General features: G+C 54.2%; 1 protein-coding gene across 1 annotated transcript; it reads left to right on the forward strand.

Annotated features, from left to right (window-relative positions):
- The first annotated feature begins 2,109 nt into the window (after positions 1-2,109).
- On the forward strand, positions 2,110-17,325 carry USP31 (ubiquitin specific peptidase 31). The gene is made up of 16 exons (XM_026859400.1): positions 2,110-2,129; positions 2,563-2,700; positions 3,113-3,201; positions 4,303-4,395; positions 5,472-5,607; positions 6,040-6,184; positions 6,947-7,130; positions 7,831-7,942; positions 8,388-8,482; positions 8,996-9,073; positions 9,539-9,668; positions 10,929-11,048; positions 11,191-11,416; positions 12,131-12,289; positions 12,903-13,055; positions 14,015-17,325. Exons 2-16 carry the CDS (start codon positions 2,584-2,586, stop codon positions 15,550-15,552), a joined length of 3,375 nt encoding a protein of 1,124 aa, XP_026715201.1. The 5' UTR covers positions 2,110-2,129; positions 2,563-2,583; the 3' UTR covers positions 15,553-17,325.
- Positions 17,326-18,052: the final 727 nt, after the last annotated feature.

The following is an 18,052-nucleotide window of genomic DNA, read 5'->3' on the forward strand; positions in this document are numbered from 1 at the left end:
CTTGTTCTGCTGAATGGGGACGAGGAGTGGGGAAGGCTCTTTGGTCACCTTTAATCCTGGAGGCCCTACAGACTATTTTGGAATTTTCTCCCCGATCTGTTGGCTTGCAGCAGTGCCCAGGCTCACGCTGTGCTGGGCACCGAGCAGGGGTGTGCTGGGCCCGCACCACTGAGCTGCAGAGGTGAGCTTCCCTGGGGGCTACTCGTTTAAGACTGTGTTTACAAATTTCACGTGGGAGGATGCTGGTCACTGGGCAGGCAGTAAATCTGTTGTCAGAAGGGTTTGCACATATGTAATGAGAGCAGATTATTTCTGTTTTCCCTTATTTTGCTGCCTTGAGGCAGGTGGACAGATTATAGAGGATAGAGAGTGCATGTTTATCAGTCCTTTCCTGTCTTTTTCATCACCCCCCCTCTTCTGGTGACCCCATTTTCTAGAGGGATAAAGCGAGCAGCCCAACCTCTTTTCTCAAATCTGTTGCAAAGTCTGATTAGAGAAATGGAGGAGCTCTGGTACAGCACGTGTGCGGCCTGCCGCAGTCTTCCCGCGTGGTTCTTGCCCTGCAGGTACGGCCTGGTCTCTGCCGGTGCCTCTGCTCCTTTCTGGGGACCCTGCTCAGACAAGCTCGAGTCCCTGTAAGCGCTTTCTGTCTCCCCACAGGTGTGCCGCAGGCTGTAGGTGCAGCACATCCCAAACAGGCTCGCTTCTCCTGGTAGTATGTGGCACAGGAAGGCTGGGGAGTTGCTGTGCGACTGGCGTGAGCTTTGCTATGAGCCCGTTTCTCATGAAGAAAAGCTCAGTGTTGGCTTTGGGGTTAAAACTGGTGGGGTGGGAGCGTGGGGTGGCTGACCCGTGAGCGTGTTAGGTGAGGGTCCCGCCGGTTTCACCAGCAGCAGGAGGAGCGGGCTGGCTCTGCGGGCTGCAGCCTGGTGCCTCCTTGAAGAGGCAGAACGTGGTGATTTTTCTGCGGCAGAGGTGGGTTCTGCTCCTTGGGAAGGAGCCCTGGCCCAGCTGCTGGGCGGTACGTCAGGGAGCGTTCCCGCTGAACACAGATGCTTGTGCCGTGTCCCCAGCACGCAGCGGTGAGTGTTGGCAGCCGTCTGCGTGGTGGTGCGGAGGTAAAAGCGAGACCGGAGAGCTGGAGCAGAGGAAGCGTTTCCTGGCGTTGGCTGCTGGCGAGGAAGATGCCCTAGCAAACCCTGGTGGGACTCCCATCGGCTTTTAGAGGAGGAGGAGGTGTCCGGAGGAAGGGGCGTGCGTGGCCCAGCTGGAGGGCTCAGTGCAAGCTCCAGCAGTAGGAAAGGTGTCCCTGGAGCTGCAGGGTGAGGATGAATCTGCCGCCTGCAGGTTTCAGTTGCTGGTGACCTTCAGGCCCTGCCCGTTTGTGTCCGGAAGAAAAGCAGCTCTGAGCAAACCCCTCTGGTGTGCTGGTATCCTGAGACGGCTTTTCTGGAAATTCCAGAGTAGATGAGGTGTGTTCCCCAGGCTCTCAGCGTGTATCCAAAGTGGTGCCAGTTGTGTGTTCCACACCTGTGACTGTCTGAGTCCTCCCTTGTTCAGCGTTTGCTGGTCCAGCCGTGCCCGTCCCTACCGCGCTGCTCCGGCGTCACTCGCTCCCCGACGCAGCGGTTCCTCGTGCTCCGGAGCGGCACCTGCCTGGCTGGGACCTGCGTCCGTAACGGCGTGTGATGCCAGGGCCAGCTCTGCCTTTCCTCTTGCTCAGTCCTCTGCCCTAAGCAAGCTTTGTTTCGAGCAGTGGCAGTAGAAAATGGTATTTAGGATGAGTAAGTTGTGCGCAGCGGATACCTGATACCTGGTGGAGAAAATTACCCGGTGGCTGTACCGGTTACGTGCTTGCGAGGGAGCCTGATGCAAAGTGCTCTCCCCACACATTATTGGGACGGTGGGTTTGTACAAGCACCTGCAGTTTTGATGTGCTGATCTTGGCTGATTCCTGGAATTGTGTCCCCGTGTTAGCACCAGCATCTGCGTCTAGGTTTTGGGAAATCTGTGACCTTGCCAGAGCAGGAAGGAGCTGGGCAGCACCAGTGGACGTCAGGAGACTAAATACTTGTTTTGCTTCAGCTTAAACAAATAGAAGACTGAGCTGAAGAGTGTCAGGCCCTGTGGTACGTGGAGAGGGATGGTTAAAAACGGCCTCAGCTCCGTGTCAGCGTGTGAGGTGCTGCCCGTCCTTGTCGGTGAGTCGGGGTGAGCTTGCCTCGCCCTTGACTGGTGTGGAGGGGCTGTAGGCCAGTTGTCCTGGTGTTCCTCTCATCTGAATCAAGCCCCGAGTTTCCTGTAACCACGGGTGCTCCCCGAGCAGTGCCGTAGCCCCTCGCTCTGCTCCGGGGGCCGGTGGCGGGGCTCTGCCCCCAGGCAGCACCTGCTGCTCTGACTCGGGGTGTGTGTCAGGGCCCAGGCTGTCCTCCGGCCGTGCCCTGGCCAGAGCTGTCGCCCATCCCCGCCTTTGGGCTCTCTGCTCTGCCTGTCTGGGGGGGCTCGGCGAGGGGAAGAGCTTGACTCTTGCTCTTTCGCTGTAGGCCGTCTGTCTCTCTGCAGAACATTGTGTCCAAGAACGCGATGCAGTACCGCGGGAATGCCCAGCATGACGCGCAGGAGTTCCTGCTTTGGCTTCTGGACAGAGTCCATGAAGATCTGAACAACGTCGTGAATTCCAGCGGCATGCCTCCGCTCAAGGTAGGGGCTGTGCTGGGACCCAGCGTGGGACGGCAGCTGTAACTTTGCAGTTTTTTTCAGGTAGATCTCCCCATTGGCTTCTCAACTCCAGTAGTTTGGAGGGAACAAAAGCTCGAGCTGAAGTTCTGTTTGTTTCTGGCCCCATGAACGTAACCCTGGCCAGTGCCCCCAGCACAGTCCTTTGAGCGCTCACACGCTGCAGGAGGGGGGCTGCCAGCCCCTCGCCTGCCGGCAGATCCCAGCCTTTCCTTACCTCGCGTTCCTGCATAACCCCTCCTGTCAGCAGAGCACACTTGTTATTTAAAATCTTGTGACCTTTTTCTGGTGCCTGTGGGCAGGGAGGGCACAGCTGGGACTCACAGCCGTCGCCCCACACCTGGGTGTGCTGCTAGGGTCTGTTCTTCTCTTTCAGCCACCGCTGGAGGACGACGTGCTGCTGGAGGGACCAGCCTTTCCAATCAGTAGTACCTTTGTGCAGGAACTCTTTCAAGCCCAGTACAGGTATATTTTGTAAATTTTGAGGCATTATTGCATGTATTGGTGACCCCAGTATAATCCTACTGTGATGCTAGCTCCCAGTACCGTTGGGCTGGTGTCACTGTGTTACCAGCTCTGAATTCCTGCTGAATGACACCTGCACTAGGATCTTGCTCCAGAGGAGAGAGAATTTCACTGCTTTGAATTTGGTATATTCTGTGAAAATCTACAGTATGTACCAGTTCTTCACCTGCCCTGACGCATCCTGAAAGCAAGTCAGTGCTCAGTGGAGCCGTGAGGCTGCCCCGGGCTGGGCAGGGCAGGACCCTGCGCCAAGATCTGGAGGTGCTGGAGCTGCCGGGGAGTTACGGACCCCGGGCGCCCTGCAGAGTTCCTGTTATCTGGCACTTGGGAATTCTGAGCTGAAGCTTTTCCTGTCCCTTCAGGGCTTTCCCAAGAGTTTCCTATACTTCCTGGGAAGTGAGCTTTTTAATTTCAGAACTAATACAAGAAAATAGCCTGGTGCTCCTTGATGGCTTGTAGCTGTGCTGCTATAAGAATTTTAATTGCTGGGCTTTCTCTTCTCCCCAATATTTGCCAAGGCTTCCTTTGCAAATAGGAAACCTTAAGCCTGGTATAAAACATGAAGCCAGGTTAAGGTGCAGGTTAATTCTGAATGTGAGATGTATTGTCTGGAGTTTCTCCCTTCTCAGTAAGAGATCTGTACACCTGCAGTGCTGACTGTCGCTCTTTCCTGTCACTTCATCTCTCTTCAAAGACAAAACCCTCCTAGGCCTTCCACGTTGGAGCTACTGTGGGTGAATTACTAATTTTGCAGTAACATTTATTAAAAGCCAAATTCAGTGAGTGGAGTGAAGTCTTTTCCTGGCATGCTCTGTAATGAACTTTGGGATTAATTACTTCAAAAGGACCTAGAAACGAGGGGCCCATCGTTTACAGCAGCTGGGTGTGGACAGGCTCTGTGCAGAGCTCCCTGTGTGGAGAAGGAAGAGCAGAGGGGGGCAGCCAGGCTGACGTGTGACGGCTGTTATTTGTGATTTGATGATTTATCCCCTCCTGAGGAGGTGAGGTGTAACTCTGTCCTATTACTGGTATTTGTACTAGGTCCTCCCTGACCTGCCCTCATTGCCAGAAGCAGAGTAACACCTTTGACCCTTTTCTCTGCATCTCTCTGCCGATCCCTTTGCCTCATACACGGTAGGTGACTGTCTGAAACTTAACGTTGGCTGTTTCCCATGCATACAGTGTTGTTTAATTTGCTACAGAAGGAAAAGAGGTGTCAGCAAAATCTTGACGGTAAGTCTTTAAAAAAGATAGATAGGACCATATGGGGCTTTAATTTTTTGCTTTGCAGGTAAATTGGAAAATTGAGCCTTTTACTTGTTTCAGAACAGCCCTCTGCCCCCACCCTTAACTTCCTATAGAATTAATTTCAGGGGGAGAAATCATCTTTGATTCAGGTAACCAAAAGATTTTGCTTTTGACTTAATTTATAACATTTTAAAATTAAAAAAAAGGGAAAAGGATGAAACACTTTTTTACTTCCTTTAGAACAGTCTCACTGATCACTCCAATTTCAAAAAGTGAAGTTAAAAGCTTTCCTGCAAAATGTTTTGCTTTTTTGAAAGATAGCTGTTGCCAAAAAAGAAAAAAAGCTCCAGGGAGGAAAAAAAATCCAGATAAAAAATTCAGAGTGAAGAGATAGAGATGCGCAGCAAACCCACCCATTGTATAAATAAGCAGCTCCTTCACCTCGTGTCTCGGAGGCAGAAGGCTTGCACGGGTTCAAGCAGCAGTGGAGCAGATAATGCAGGGCACGCTGGATCCGAGTGTGCCACGTGTGGTTCAGGGGGCCCCGCTCCCCCCCGCGAGCGGAGGCTGAGGGGCTCTCCGGAGGGTCCTGCCTGAGGTGGCGCTTCGGCAGGGCTGGGCGTTGGGGGCAGCTGGAGCAGCCCGGCAGCAGCGCTCTCCGAGGGCTTTCGGGGGCTGCCTTGGGCTCTCCAAAGCCACGTTACAGGGTCCTTGTTGAAAAATTATGCTTGCCTTGTCATAGACGTGTTCATTTTTAATTTTGGGGAGCTTTTTGAGAAGACGTGCTGCTGCTTCTGGTGGGAGGAGGTAGCACCGGGCCATGTAGTAAGAAAGGACTCTGGGAACCAAATGCGCTGTCCTGGCTGCGGCTGGGGTGGCTCCGGGGTCCCCGCTGGGCCGGCTCCGTGCGGCGCGGGCGGGAGTGCCGAGCGCGGCCCCAGCGGTGCCCCTGCTCTCCGCAGGCCGCTCTACGTCACCGTGGTGTACCGGGGGAAGTGCTCGCACTGCATGCGCATCGGCGTGCCCGTGCCCATCTCCGGGACCGTGGCCAGGCTGCGGGAGGCCGTCTCCTCAGAAACCAAGATCCCCACGGAGCAGGTAACGGCCTGGTCTCGTCAGTCAGCGGGAGGGGGCGCGGGGGCTTCATCCCATGTTGGATATGTAGGAATTGAAATTGCCTGCCCCTGGTCGAAGGGGGGAAGCGGGGTAGTGGCAGTCTGGGTCACGCTTTGCCCTGCACGTTGGCGTTTTGAAACCCAGAGGTGCTGCAGTGGAGTTCTCTGGGGAATTGCTCTGTGCGAGGAGCCTCAGGAAACTGTCGGGTCCCACCCGATCCTCTCCACGTGCTGCCTTTGCCCCAGCTTCTCTTCTGTGGCAGTCCTCTTCCCTGTTCCTTGCTGCTGGCCGACACCAGGATGTTTTGAGGAATGTCATCCCTTGGCAGGAAAATCCCAGTTGAGAGACGGGGCAGCTCAGCTGGACCAGGCACGGGTGATCTAACGGCTTCTGGTTTGCTTGTGCTGACTCTAGATCGTGCTGACGGAGATGTACTACGATGGGTTTCATCGGTCCTTCTGCGACACTGATGACCTGGACACCATTCATGAAAGCGACTGCATTTTCGCCTTTGAGACCCCCGAGATATTTAGGCCTGAGGGTATACTCAGTCAGAGAGGTAAGTCGATACCTGCTTAACGCCCGCCTCGGGTGACTAGGGGAGGGAAGGGATAGACTTGAGAATAAAAGTCCCACAAGTAGTTGATGTTGTGGTGTATTGATTTCAACTCTGCCCAGACTCATTCCAGCAGGCTTAATGGTGGTGTCAGCAGGGAGGTTATCAAGAAGCGATGCACACTCCTTTCTTCCTCTTCCTGGGCTGATTCTGCAGGCCAGGCTGGCTTAATGGGAAATCTGTTGTCAGGCTTAATTTAAAGACCTGCTAGGGACCAGGTGAAGCTACTGAAATTGTGTTATTTAAAATCAGATTGCCGGTGATGAATAAACAGTCTCAGAAATGAGCAAACGCTTTCTCTTTCAAAGCTCGGAGACCTCGGCTTCTCTGCATCTCCCTCTCAGTGAAAGGCAATAATTGCATCCTGGGCAGACAGAGCGTAATCAAAGGAAAATTTTATTATTGGAAGTAACAAGTGGGGTTTCTGTCACTTTAGCTTTTCTTGCGGGCGGACAAAGCTATGGGTGATTGTAGAAATTGCTGTGAAAAATCAGTTAGGTGAGCACTTGCATATAATTTCTTTCTGTAAAGAAATAGTCACTGTGAAAAGTAATTGCTCTTTGAAGCCTTCATACAAGTCATAAAAATGGTCTAATTCCATACTGACCTGCTCCTCTGCAGCCAAAGGAGGGCTTCTTCAGGGGGCCATCAGGGCACTAAAGGCAAATGACGTGACGAAATGTTTCCTTTCTCCCAATTCTTCAGGAATACATGTGAACAATAACCTGAATAACTTGAAATGTGGCACTGAGCACTCCCGAACAATATCTTACTCTCAAGGAACAGTGAAGTCTGGAAAACTGGAACAGTCCTCCACGAAACCAGCAGCGACCGACAAGATTGTGTTGCTGGTGTGTAACAGAGCGTGCACTGGACAGCAGAGCAGAAGGTGACTGGCAGCTCCCCCGGTAGTGACTCCGCCGCTGCCACCTTAACCGGCCTGGGTTCTCCTCGCCGTGCGGGGAAGGCAGGCGGTGAAGGGGCGGCAGCCAGCATTCCCCGCTCGCGTTGGGTGCTAAAGAGCATGTTGATCAAAACCCAATCATGAATGCAGCAAAATCTTCCTGTTTTGGTTAACTTCAAGTAGTCCAGTGTTACTGGAAGGTGGCGACTGCAGGCTGGTCAGAAGGACACGCCACCTCTGCAGAGCTCGCTGGTTCCAGAGACCTGATCCTGTGATGTGGGGTGGCCGGGGGGTGGGGGCAAGGCAGAAACAGCCGTGGCAAAGGCGTTTGTGCCAGCCACGGGCTGAGAACTACCTGAGCCGCTGAGGTTTGTGTCACAAGAAGCGGTGGCAGCCGGGGGGTGGTGGCCGAGCTCTGCAGCAGAGCCCGAGCCCGGGGCAGGGCCGTGGTGCCTCAGCGGGAGCTCCCCTCGTGGGCAGCCCCCACAGCGTCCCCTCAGAGCTCAGCATCTCTCCTCTGCGGACAAGTTCTTAATTCCTGGTTTCTGGGGCGTTTCATCCAAATCATGCTGAGCTCCATAGGTGCCGAGTGAGGAGGAAGGGTGGCGCTGTCAGAGTTTGGGGATCCTGTTGCTGAACAGAATAATCTTTTAATTGCTCCCTCAAATGCTGCTTCTTCCCGTAGGTTTGGCTTGCCTTTTGTGTTGCATCTGGAAAAAACAATTGCTTGGGATATTCTGCAGAAGGAAATTCTGGAGAAGATGCAGTATTTCCTGCGGCCTGCAGCCTGCCTGCAGGTGAGGCAGATGCTTGTCTGGTTCGAGACTTCCAGCTCGGTGTGGTGGGAGCTAAAGGGGAAGGCGGTTACTTGGGGTGATCAACGTGCTGCACATCCTGCACTGGTGGCTTCCCCATGTTTCTTTGTTCAATAATATCCAAGTCTGGTATCCCACTTCTTTGGTGCTTTTGTCTGCTTGCTGAAAGGTTCAGGCAAGTTTAGGCCTCTGAGAGGGGCGTCTTGGGTCACCGCAGAGTTGTTGCTGGGTACAAAGCCCCTGTTGCTGTAGCTCACCCCTCGGTTAGCCACTCGGCGTCGGCATATCTGAGACCTTGTGTGTTTGCTTTCTCGTGTCAGACACACCCCCTAGGATGAAGTACATGCCAGGCGGTGCCGGGAGCCGCTTTGCACGCAGGTACGTGGGGTGTGAGCCGCTCAGGAGGCTTCTGCTCTCCTTGTTGCAGGTTTGCCCGTTCAGCTTGCGAGTGGTCAGTGTTGTGGGCATAACGTACTTGCTACCTCAGGAGGAGCGGCCCCTCTGCCATCCCACAGTGGAAAGGTGAGTTGCTCCTGGTTCCCGGGAGTGGAGGGGCTGTCGGCGGGCACCGGGGGTGTAGCTGTGCAGAAGGGGACAGTCTTGGGGCGCGTGTGTGGAGCGGACATGGCCGGCCCGAGGAGCAGGGAAGCGGCTGAGCGTCCTCGGGAAGCTGTGTGGGGATTGCTCAGTTGAGTGTCACCATCTGGAGTCTGTCCTCGGAAACGGAGAACAGAATGAAAGTATTACCCCCCTCATTTTAAAATTCTTTTTCTAGTGACTAATTTTTCAGGCATTTTTGTAGATGGCTGTTCTCTAAATAAGTGTGTGTTTATTTACAGAACTAATGCACTTCAGTAAACGCAGTTTGCCAGCTCTGCCATGTTCTTTGCTGTATGAATTCCTTTTACTCCTTTGGAAACTTGAGCTGTGTGGAGGTGGAGGAAGGGTGTAGGGCTAGCGAAGTTACACTCATGTAAAAGATAACGTAGGCACAGACTGAAGGGTGGTCTAACTCCTGTCTGCTCCTCTCTCCAGGGCATTGAAGTCATGTGGACAGGGGGGAACGGCTCATGTGAAATTAGTGGTAGAATGGGACAAAGAAACTAAAGATTAGTAAGTATGAAGTAGAAAGCTTTAAAGTGTGTTCACCTCGAGAGCGATGCTTGCGGCTTGCTTGTGTGAATTGTGTCCCCTTCAGCAAAACGAGACCCCGCAGGAGCTGCCCCGGCCCCTGGCCACAGGGACGGGCTGGGGTGGGTGCCCCAGCCCTGCTCCGAGCTGGGCTCCTCTCCTCCGTGCCCGGGGTTTTGCATTACGGAGCAGGCGTCTCGCCTGGGGCTCCTTCCTCCGCAAATCATACTTGTGTGAGAAAGTTTGTGGGCAGTGAGTAGCTTTTTCTGCCTGAGAGGAGCCGGAGCGGGTGCCCGCTGCAGCTGTTCACCCCCGCGCTCGGTTGTGCTGCCCTGGCAGGATCTCTTGCTCACGTGTGGTGGGACAGGGCCAGGAAGGAGCTGCGGGCTCTGCCTGCAGACGGCAGCGTGCGGATGTGCTGGTAATTGTGTTGTCTCTCTGCTGCAGCTTGTTTGTGAATACGGAAGAGGAATATATTCCAGACTCCGAGAGCGTCCGCCAGCAGAGAGAGCTTCATCACCAACCTCAGACCTGCACTTTATCTCAGTGTTTCCAACTCTACACCAAAGAGGAACAGGTAGGGACCAGCCTGTGTAGACGGTCCGGCTGGGCGGCGTGCCGCAGGGACTCCCACGCTCCGCAGAGGAGCTGTTTTCTGCAAACACTGATTTCTTCAGACGGGAGAGTTAAATTAGTAACGCAACACTAGTTACCAGTCCTGCTAACGGAGTCTCTCTGCAGCGAGGACAAAGCTGTGGGAGGTATACTGCTTTGGGGTGTTTTGCTCCCCAGACGTTGAGATGAGAACGTACTCCCCTGTTCTGCAGTTTCCTCCGTGTGAAACAGTGATGTTTTTTTCTGGCACACATTACAAAATCACAGAATTCACATTATAAAGGGTTGGCACAACGTGGCTGCTTCGTGGGAATTTACAGCTCTGTCTTGGTGCGTTTGCGAGGCTGGGCAGGGCTGGGGTGGGCTTAGGGCAGCCCCCACTGAGGACGGCCCCGAAGGGCAGCGCAGGGAGCGTGGAGCTCAGCTCTGCAGGAGCGTGGCCGTTCTCCAGCCCCGCCCGTGTGCGGGGAGGGTGCGGCGGCGGGAGCGATGGTGTGGGCAGGGCAGGCAGCTGGGCTGAGCTGGCCCTCGCCGGCGACACGCAAGCACTGCGCGTTTCTCTGCCGGAGGTCTCTAATCTGCTGCAAAAGGGATGGTCCTGGAAGTGGACTGCAGACCCGTGATTGAGCTTTAATGACTTTGGAGCCTCTCTTGTCGCTTCTTTCAGAGGTGAGGGAAAAGTTGTTTGTCAGCTTAAAGCTCTCTGGCTTCTGAGTTTTCTGAGGGCTGGGCTGTGGAGGGAGGCGCTTTGAAGAGACACGTTCTCCTTGGTGGGCAGGACAACCTCTGCAGCTGTAGGTCTGTGCCACTGGGATGTAGGGAGGAGGAGGAGGGTTTCCAGAGAGTCAGAGCGAGGTGTCAGAGGTGAAATTCGGCGTACTCCTGTCTTCTTTCTGTTCTGATTTCCTTTGCTGCCGGTTTTCTTGTGAGAATACTTTTACTCAGGCTGCCAAGCCTGCCTGCTTTTTGCCTTTGTTTTGCCTTCTCCCCCATGTCAGAGGGATTGGTGTGTGTAAGGTGGAAATAGCTTCTCTGCCTGCAGCACTGGCTGGATTCCTGTGCGAGGCGCACGCGACTCTGCTCCTCGCTAGTGAAAAGCCTCCCCGGGATCGCTGCCGGAGGCAGGCGTCTGCGCTGGGCCGGGGCGGCAGAGGAACGGCGGCGCAGTGAAACCTGCTGTGGAACTGGGGAACTAAAACCCACTCACGCCTCTTCCTTGCAGCTCGCCCCCGATGACGCGTGGCGATGCCCACACTGCAAGCAGCTGCAGCAGGGTAGCATCACCCTCAGCCTCTGGACCTTGCCTGATGTTCTCATCATACATCTCAAAAGGTTCCGGCAGGTAAGGGCTCCGCGGTGATGCTGAGCACTGCTGCTCTGCCGAGGCAGCTCCTGCCCTGGCTGTTCCTCCCCTGGGGTTCTGCTGTCCCCAGCCCCGGTGGCCTCGCTGCTGCTGCAGCCCGTGCTGTTCTCTGCTCACGCAGGAAGGAGACCGAAGGATGAAACTTCAGAACATGGTTAAATTCCCCCTGAGTGGCTTGGACATGACTCCTCACGTTGTCAAGCGCAGCCAGAGCAGCTGGAGTCTGCCGTCGCACTGGTCACCCTGGAGGAGACCGTATGGTCTGGGGAGGGATCCTGAAGACTATATCTATGACCTGTACGCTGTCTGTAATCACCACGGCACCATGCAAGGGGGACACTACACAGGCAAGTAGCCTGCGAGGTTCTGTATGCTGGATCCTTTCAGAAAGAAAGCAGTTCTGTTTTTCTGTTAGTGTCCTTAATTTCTTCACCTTTCCTGACACAGGGACCTAACCCAGCTGATGGGGGCTGGCTGTGTGATACCGGGGGCGTAACTCTTATGACTTTGAGGAATGGAACAATGGCTGTTGACCCCAAATGTCTTGCTGTATATTTTTCTGTGCTATTCTTTTCTTTTCCTTCACAGTAATGTAACTGGCCTTTCATGTCTCAAAAATGCTCCTGCCCATTCAGCACAGAGCTTCTGTAATTGCAAGAGGTGGTTACACATGGGAAGCATTTACCCATTGTGTGCACAGCCAGTTTATGAACTCCTCCTTGCTTGTTCTGGCAGCTCTCGGAGCAGCCAGAGATAGACAGAGTTGCTTGATGGTTCCCGGGATCTGTATGACTTCATGCAGCAGCCCAGCAAATGCGTGTGTCCATTTTTGCCCTCTGACGTACGTCTCTGGGCTGTGTCATCCTGGGTGGGCTCGGTCAGGAGGAGGGCACTGGTGGAGGCAGACTGCCACAAGTGACAGAACGTGATGGGAATGGAGCCACCCAGATGGTGTTCTGTTCTGAGGAGTAATGCTGCACAAAGAAAATCCCGAAACGTGAGCTGTTTCAGAAAGAGCAGCAGGAGTGAGGAAGGTCTAACAGTAATGTCTTTTCTCTCAGCATATTGCAAAAACTCGGTTGATGGCCAGTGGTACTGCTTTGATGACAGTGATGTTCAGCAACTTTCTGAAAACGAAGTCTGCAAGCAGACAGCTTATATTCTTTTCTACCAGAGACGCACAGCAATCCCGTCATGGTCTGCTAACAGCTCTGTGGCAGGTAAGCCCCGCTGGCGTTGTCGTTTGTCCTTCACGCATAGTTTGTCCCTCTGCAGAGCTTTCTGCCCAGCCCTGTTTGAGCCCCCGCTCCCTGTCCCTGAGCTCGGCGAGGCCTGTCTGAGCCTGCTGCTGCGCATCAGAGGCCCTGGGAACCCCCCCCTTTAGTGGGGAGCCTGGTTGTGGCAAAGAGGCCCTGGAGATGGGGGCACCCCCTGAACCTCCGGGTAACTGCTCGGAGCTGCCGGTGTCAGAGCCGGGAGGTAGGAACGGCGGCGCCGCTGGGGTGTCGGTGGGGTCCGAGCTGGGGGCAGGGCAGGCTCGGTGCCTTTGGGAAGGAAAGGATTTGTGCTGCGTTCCCTCTGCCCGCCTGCTCTCGCAGGGGTTCCCTGCAGTCACAGCACAGTTCTGTCTCTGCTGTGACCAGAACTCTTCCGTAAGAGTCAAGACTTGCTCTTGGCGTTCCCGGGTGCTGTGGCTGCATGGGCCGGCTCCAGGCTCGGCGTGTCCGTCGGGCCTGAGCAGCACAGCTCGGTCCTGCTCTCGGTGGCCCTCCGAGGTTCCGCGTGTGCTGCGGCCGCACGCCGCTGCCTGACTCTGGGCCCGGTTCCTTGCAGGCTCCACAAGCTCCTCGCTCTGCGAGCACTGGGTCAGCCGCCTCCCCGGCAGCAAGCAGCCCAGCATCGCCTCAGCAGCCTCGTCCCGGCGCACGTCTCTGGCTTCGCTCTCGGAATCGGTGGAGCTGACTGGGGAAAGGAGCGAAGATGATGGTGTGTACCAGCACTGCAGAGCGGGGGGAACACGGCCCGCCAGGTTTTCTGTTACAACATCCCTACTAAAATCGCTGCAAAATATGTGGTTACCAGGGATGGTTCCTCTGGCAGCTGGGGGAGGTGGGTGCTGTGCTGGTAGCAGCAGAAGGGTTCTGGCACAGGTGAGCTGTTCTCTGGTATTGAAGGATGGAGAAGAGCAGGGCAGGAACCTTAATGAGCCTTTCAAAGAGAGGAAGTACCCTCAATGCAACCTCTCAATCAAGTATTTGGGCTTGTGGCTTTTTTCTGGGTTTCCCTGCAGCACCTTTGCAGGAGGCTGACGTATCGCTACAGCTTAGTGTCGGTACTAATTGTCTGCTGCCGTGCTGTAGACGGCTCCCAGGGAGGTGAGAAGATGGCACATTCACTTGTGTGTGTGTGAATCACTGCTCAGTTCCTGGCTTTGCCTGGCTCCTCCGCCTAGTGCCTTGTAACTGCTGGAAATGTGGAGCTTCACGGGTCAGTGAAGTCCCTGCAGCAGCCTGGTGATAACTGCCAGGTCCAGCCATGGTAGTGTCACTTCTAAAATGCTTATTGTTGACCTTTGTGTTTGCAAATACAAATACATTGCTTTATCTAAAGAAGTAGGGATCCTGCTTTGCCTTTTGCAGGATGGCGTGGGAAATATCCTTTAATACAGAAAAATGTGTCTCTGGAAGCGTGATCCTAGTTGGCGAACTCACTGCTAATTTCAAGGACTTCCAAAGTGCAGTGCCTGTGTTTGACCTCCCGCTGTTCAGGGATGAGAGGGAGATCTGGATTTTCCGTTCTGGGTGACCAGGGGCAAGTAACCGTTGTCGAATCCCCTATCCAGGTTCCGTGCAGGAAGCCGTGCTGGGAAACGGCGCCTGTGGATGGTGGATGAAGCACCGCGGGCTCAGCTTTCACACTGAGGCTGTTTCTCTCTTTCTCTGCAGGGGGGTTTTCAACTCGGCCGTTTGTCAGAAGTGTCCAGCGTCAGAGCTTGTCATCTAGATCTTCTGTCACCAGCCCGCTGGCAGTGAGTGAAAATGGTGTCAGGCCCTCGTGGTCCCTCTCCGCAAAACTACAGTTGCGCTCCAACTCCCCATCACGCTTCTCCGGAGATTCCCCTGTACATACCTCTGCCTCCACCCTGGAGAAGATCGGGGAGGCTGCTGACGATAAAGTCTCCACCTCCTGCTTTGGCAGCCTGAGGAATCTCTCTAGCAGCTACCTGGAGCCCTGTGACGGCAGTCGGCGTGAGCACAGGACGGCTCGCAGAGCCCCTTTGGCCGTCATGGAAGGGGCGTTCAGGGAGGAGTCTGTTGTAAGGACATCGAGCTCGGATCTTTCAGATGGGTGTGGGAAGAGCTCTGTGCAGCCGGACAGGAATCGCCCTGCTTTGGACCCTTTTGATAACAACAATCAGATCGCCTTTGTGGATCAGAGTGATTCTGTGGAGAGCTCTCCGGTCAAGGAGGTGAAGGCCCCTGGGGCAGGGCTGGCCGCAGAGAAGGCGGATGGCACCCCTAAGAAGGGTCATGGCTCCAAGGGCGTTTCTGAGCCGGACAAAAGCTTGAGGAAGGGAAGGACAGTCTTACCTACCCAAGAGACCAAAGTCTCTCACTCTTCTCCTCAGCTAAAGAGCTCCCAGAAAGTTTCCCGATCTAGGAGTAGGACGGACTCCTCTCGGGCCGGTGGGCGACATGGGTCTCCTGCTCCCAGCCAGGTGAGGAAGGACCACAGCACGAAGCCCCCGGAGGCGGCCGTCCCGTCGGCCCAACAGAAGCAAAAGCCAGGTTCTTCTCCATCCTCCACAGCTGCCAAGAAAACCCCCTCGGGCTCATTGACTAAGGGGTCTTCTGCTGGGAAGAGCCGGGCTTCAGACCGGAGCCTCAGCAGGGAGGGCTCTAAGATAAGTCTGGGGTCGGATAAAACGAGCGTTACCAGCAGTTCCCGAACGAGCTCCCCGCGGATCAGCCACTCCCGGAGCGACGGCCGGGCGGCCGACAGCCGGCACGTGCGGAGTTCCTCCATGGCCAACCTGCGGTCCCCAAACGTCGGGCTGCGCTCTGGCTTGAAGAGGGACAGCAAGTCGGAAGAGAAGGGGTTGTCTTTCTTTAAATCGGCCTTAAGGCAGAAGGAGACCCGGAGGTCGGCAGACCTGGGAAAGACAACGATGCTCTCGAAAAAGACGGGGAGTGGCTGTTCCAAGTCAGGCAGTAAAACCGTGCTGGAAGACAAATCAGAGAAAGGTGTTGTCCCACCAGCCCCTCAGACCAACGCCAACATTACTGCAAAAGAAAAACTGGTCCCTAAAGATGCCACACCCAACAAACATTCTCTGCTATCCAGCCGCAAGTCCAAGTCTTCCCAGCTAGATCCCGGAGTCCAGTCTCCTCCTTCCAGTGGCAAGCAGGCTGCTGACAAGCCGCTGAAAAAATTACCTTCCAGCATGCAGGTGTCTGTACGGCCTTCTCTGGAACCTCAGTGAAATGCTGCAATCCAGGTGTCTTTTCTTCTGCTGAGAAGCTAATTTATTCTGAGCTCTTGTTTTTTTGTTCATGTGCCTAATGTATGTTTTGAGGAGAAGTTAACTGCAAGTTGTTAAAGCGCCTTTTGATTCTGCCATCAAACCAAATAGCCACAGGCAGCCAGCACTGATGCAAGTAGTCTAGCTGGAGTCGTTGTTGAACATGAATGCAGCTGTCCCATAGCACTTGTACAGGAGTCTCTTTACAGAAAATGCAACAACTTTCTTCAGATTCAGGGTCTGAAATCTGAAACCCAGTTGTACTGACATTAGTGTGCTTTGTAGAGCTGTGAACTGATATTCCTTTGGTCTTGTTCTGAGCAGGCTGTGTCCGCGCTGGCGTCTGGCCTTGTTCTGAGCTGTGGAGGATGCGAAGGAAACTGGAGAGACTGCCGCTTCTTTATGCTCTCTCTCAGCCCTCTCTCCCTGCTCCCCTCCATTTTTCAAGCTTTCTAAAGGGCAATATTTCAACACTAATGTTGTTTCTCAGGTATATACTCAGCCAGTATAGGAGGGACTAGCATTAGTGGATGGACAGAAAGGTACCTGTGTGTCTGTGCGTACATGCGTCTGTGTAACAGATTTCATTTTTGCATTCCAACGCCAGAAAGTTTATTTCTGTGAAACGTAACCTGCATTTTTTTGTTGCTATGTCTCTGAAGAATTTTGCTCTGTCCTTACCTAAGGCGCCCTCTACCCTATCCTCTTTGATTACATTCTCTTCCGAAACACTACATTAAGCACCAGAAGAAATCACTACGCAGCAGCTGGTTGCCAGCTCGTACCTGTGGGTGCGGGGCGGGCGCGGTGCCGTGGGAGAGCTGTCTTCGTGCAGCTGGGTGGCAGCGGTGCTGGTGGGACCCCTGCTCAGACTCCTGAGAAGAAGCGTTTCCTAATGTGCTCAGATGCTTAGTCGTAGTGGTGTGAATATAGCATCCGTTATTTATAGGAGTAACGTTTAGATAAGCCAAGTGTCGTCTTGTCTTCTCTGCCTTCTCTGAGCATGCTTTGAACAAGCCTCTTCCCGCGGGCTGGAGGGGCTCTACCAGAACACCCCGGAGCACTTCTCACGTGCCCCCGAGCGCTGCTGCCTGCGGCGTGCTCGTCCCCCTCCCCACGGCCCCTCAGGGCCCCGCTCCTGCTTGGTCACCACCTCTATCAGGGTTAAAACACTACATCTAGTCACGTCTTTGTTTACATGCCCTTCTGACAGGGGAGGTTCCTCAAGCTCTTTAAGATTCCTCTTAACAGGTGGATTCCTCAAGTCCTTTTCTATACATGTGGTGTAATCTTTTGGTTTTAATTTCATCAGTTTTTATCGATGTGCTGCGTATCCTCTGTGTACAGCAGCAGCCTGCGGTGTGGGTCAGCAGCTGGGCAGTGGGCACGCTTGTCTTCTGAGTGCGGTCTTGGCCTCTCGTAGTCTTGCGTGGCAGAGCTTCTCCAGGCTTAGCTTGTGGACAGGCCTCTGTACCCCTCCGCTGTCAGCGCATCCGACAGCCCTCGCCGAGCAGGGACTGAGCTGCTCTGTGCCCCCTCCCTTGAGCTGACGTGCTGGTGACCTGCAGGAAGCCTTGTCCCCGGGTCTGCCGGGCACCTCTACTCCGCGGTCAGGGTTTGTGCTCGGCTGGCCCCGCAGCTGCAGCAGGCTTCGCAGAGAAGCGTTTTGGGGGTGGCTGGCGCCCCGGAGAAAAGGCAGCGTGTGCGTGGAGCTGGGCTGGGGAGCCCTGCCCGTCCCCTGCAGCACCTGCGCCCCAGGAGCGATGCCAGCAGCCTGCATGTTTTTACAGTGTGCTGGACTCCGCGCCCTGGACTGTTTTTAAACCTGAACGTGACCATCTTCTTGATGCATTTCTTCTCCCAGGTATTGTTTCAGTCTCATTTATTGCAGCAACGAGAAGCAAAGATTGCATTACTTGCTTCTTAAATGTATGACTTGGATTATTTTTGTTATATCCAGCAGAGCAGATAAGACTCGCTTCACATTGTAGTACTTAAATTACTCCCTGAAATGTTGATGTTGAAATATTTGTTTAAGGTTTTATCTGTATTAAGGTCTTGCACTGTGTTGGCTCTTCTCTTGTAACAACTCTTCTAGCAAGAATGTAATTCTGGTAGCTAGTGCTAACTTGGTTTGGTATCTTTTAATAGACAGAACCTAGTTTTCTGTGCATTTTACCATGGGGCGTTCGTGAAAGGTTATTTTTATCAAATGACATTTTCTTTTCATGCCATCGTTCACTGAAGGAGTTTAAACTGGAAGCTGGCGTACGGTTTTTGAGGTGGCTTTGCTCCTGTATTGCATGCCTGGACTGAAGGGAATTTGAAGCCATGTCCAAACTGGTGTTTTAGCTGAACACCAGCTCCGTGTGTGTGTGTGTATCGGGGGCATGAGAACGGTCATTGCAGCTCCCGTTTGTGGGGGCAAAACAGGAATGGGAGCTCCTGGTGTTCCAGTAGC

Source organism: Athene cunicularia (assembly GCF_003259725.1).
Source record: "Athene cunicularia isolate RWA chromosome 14 unlocalized genomic scaffold, athCun1 chr14_part2, whole genome shotgun sequence".
Classification (NCBI taxonomy): domain Eukaryota; kingdom Metazoa; phylum Chordata; class Aves; order Strigiformes; family Strigidae; genus Athene; species Athene cunicularia.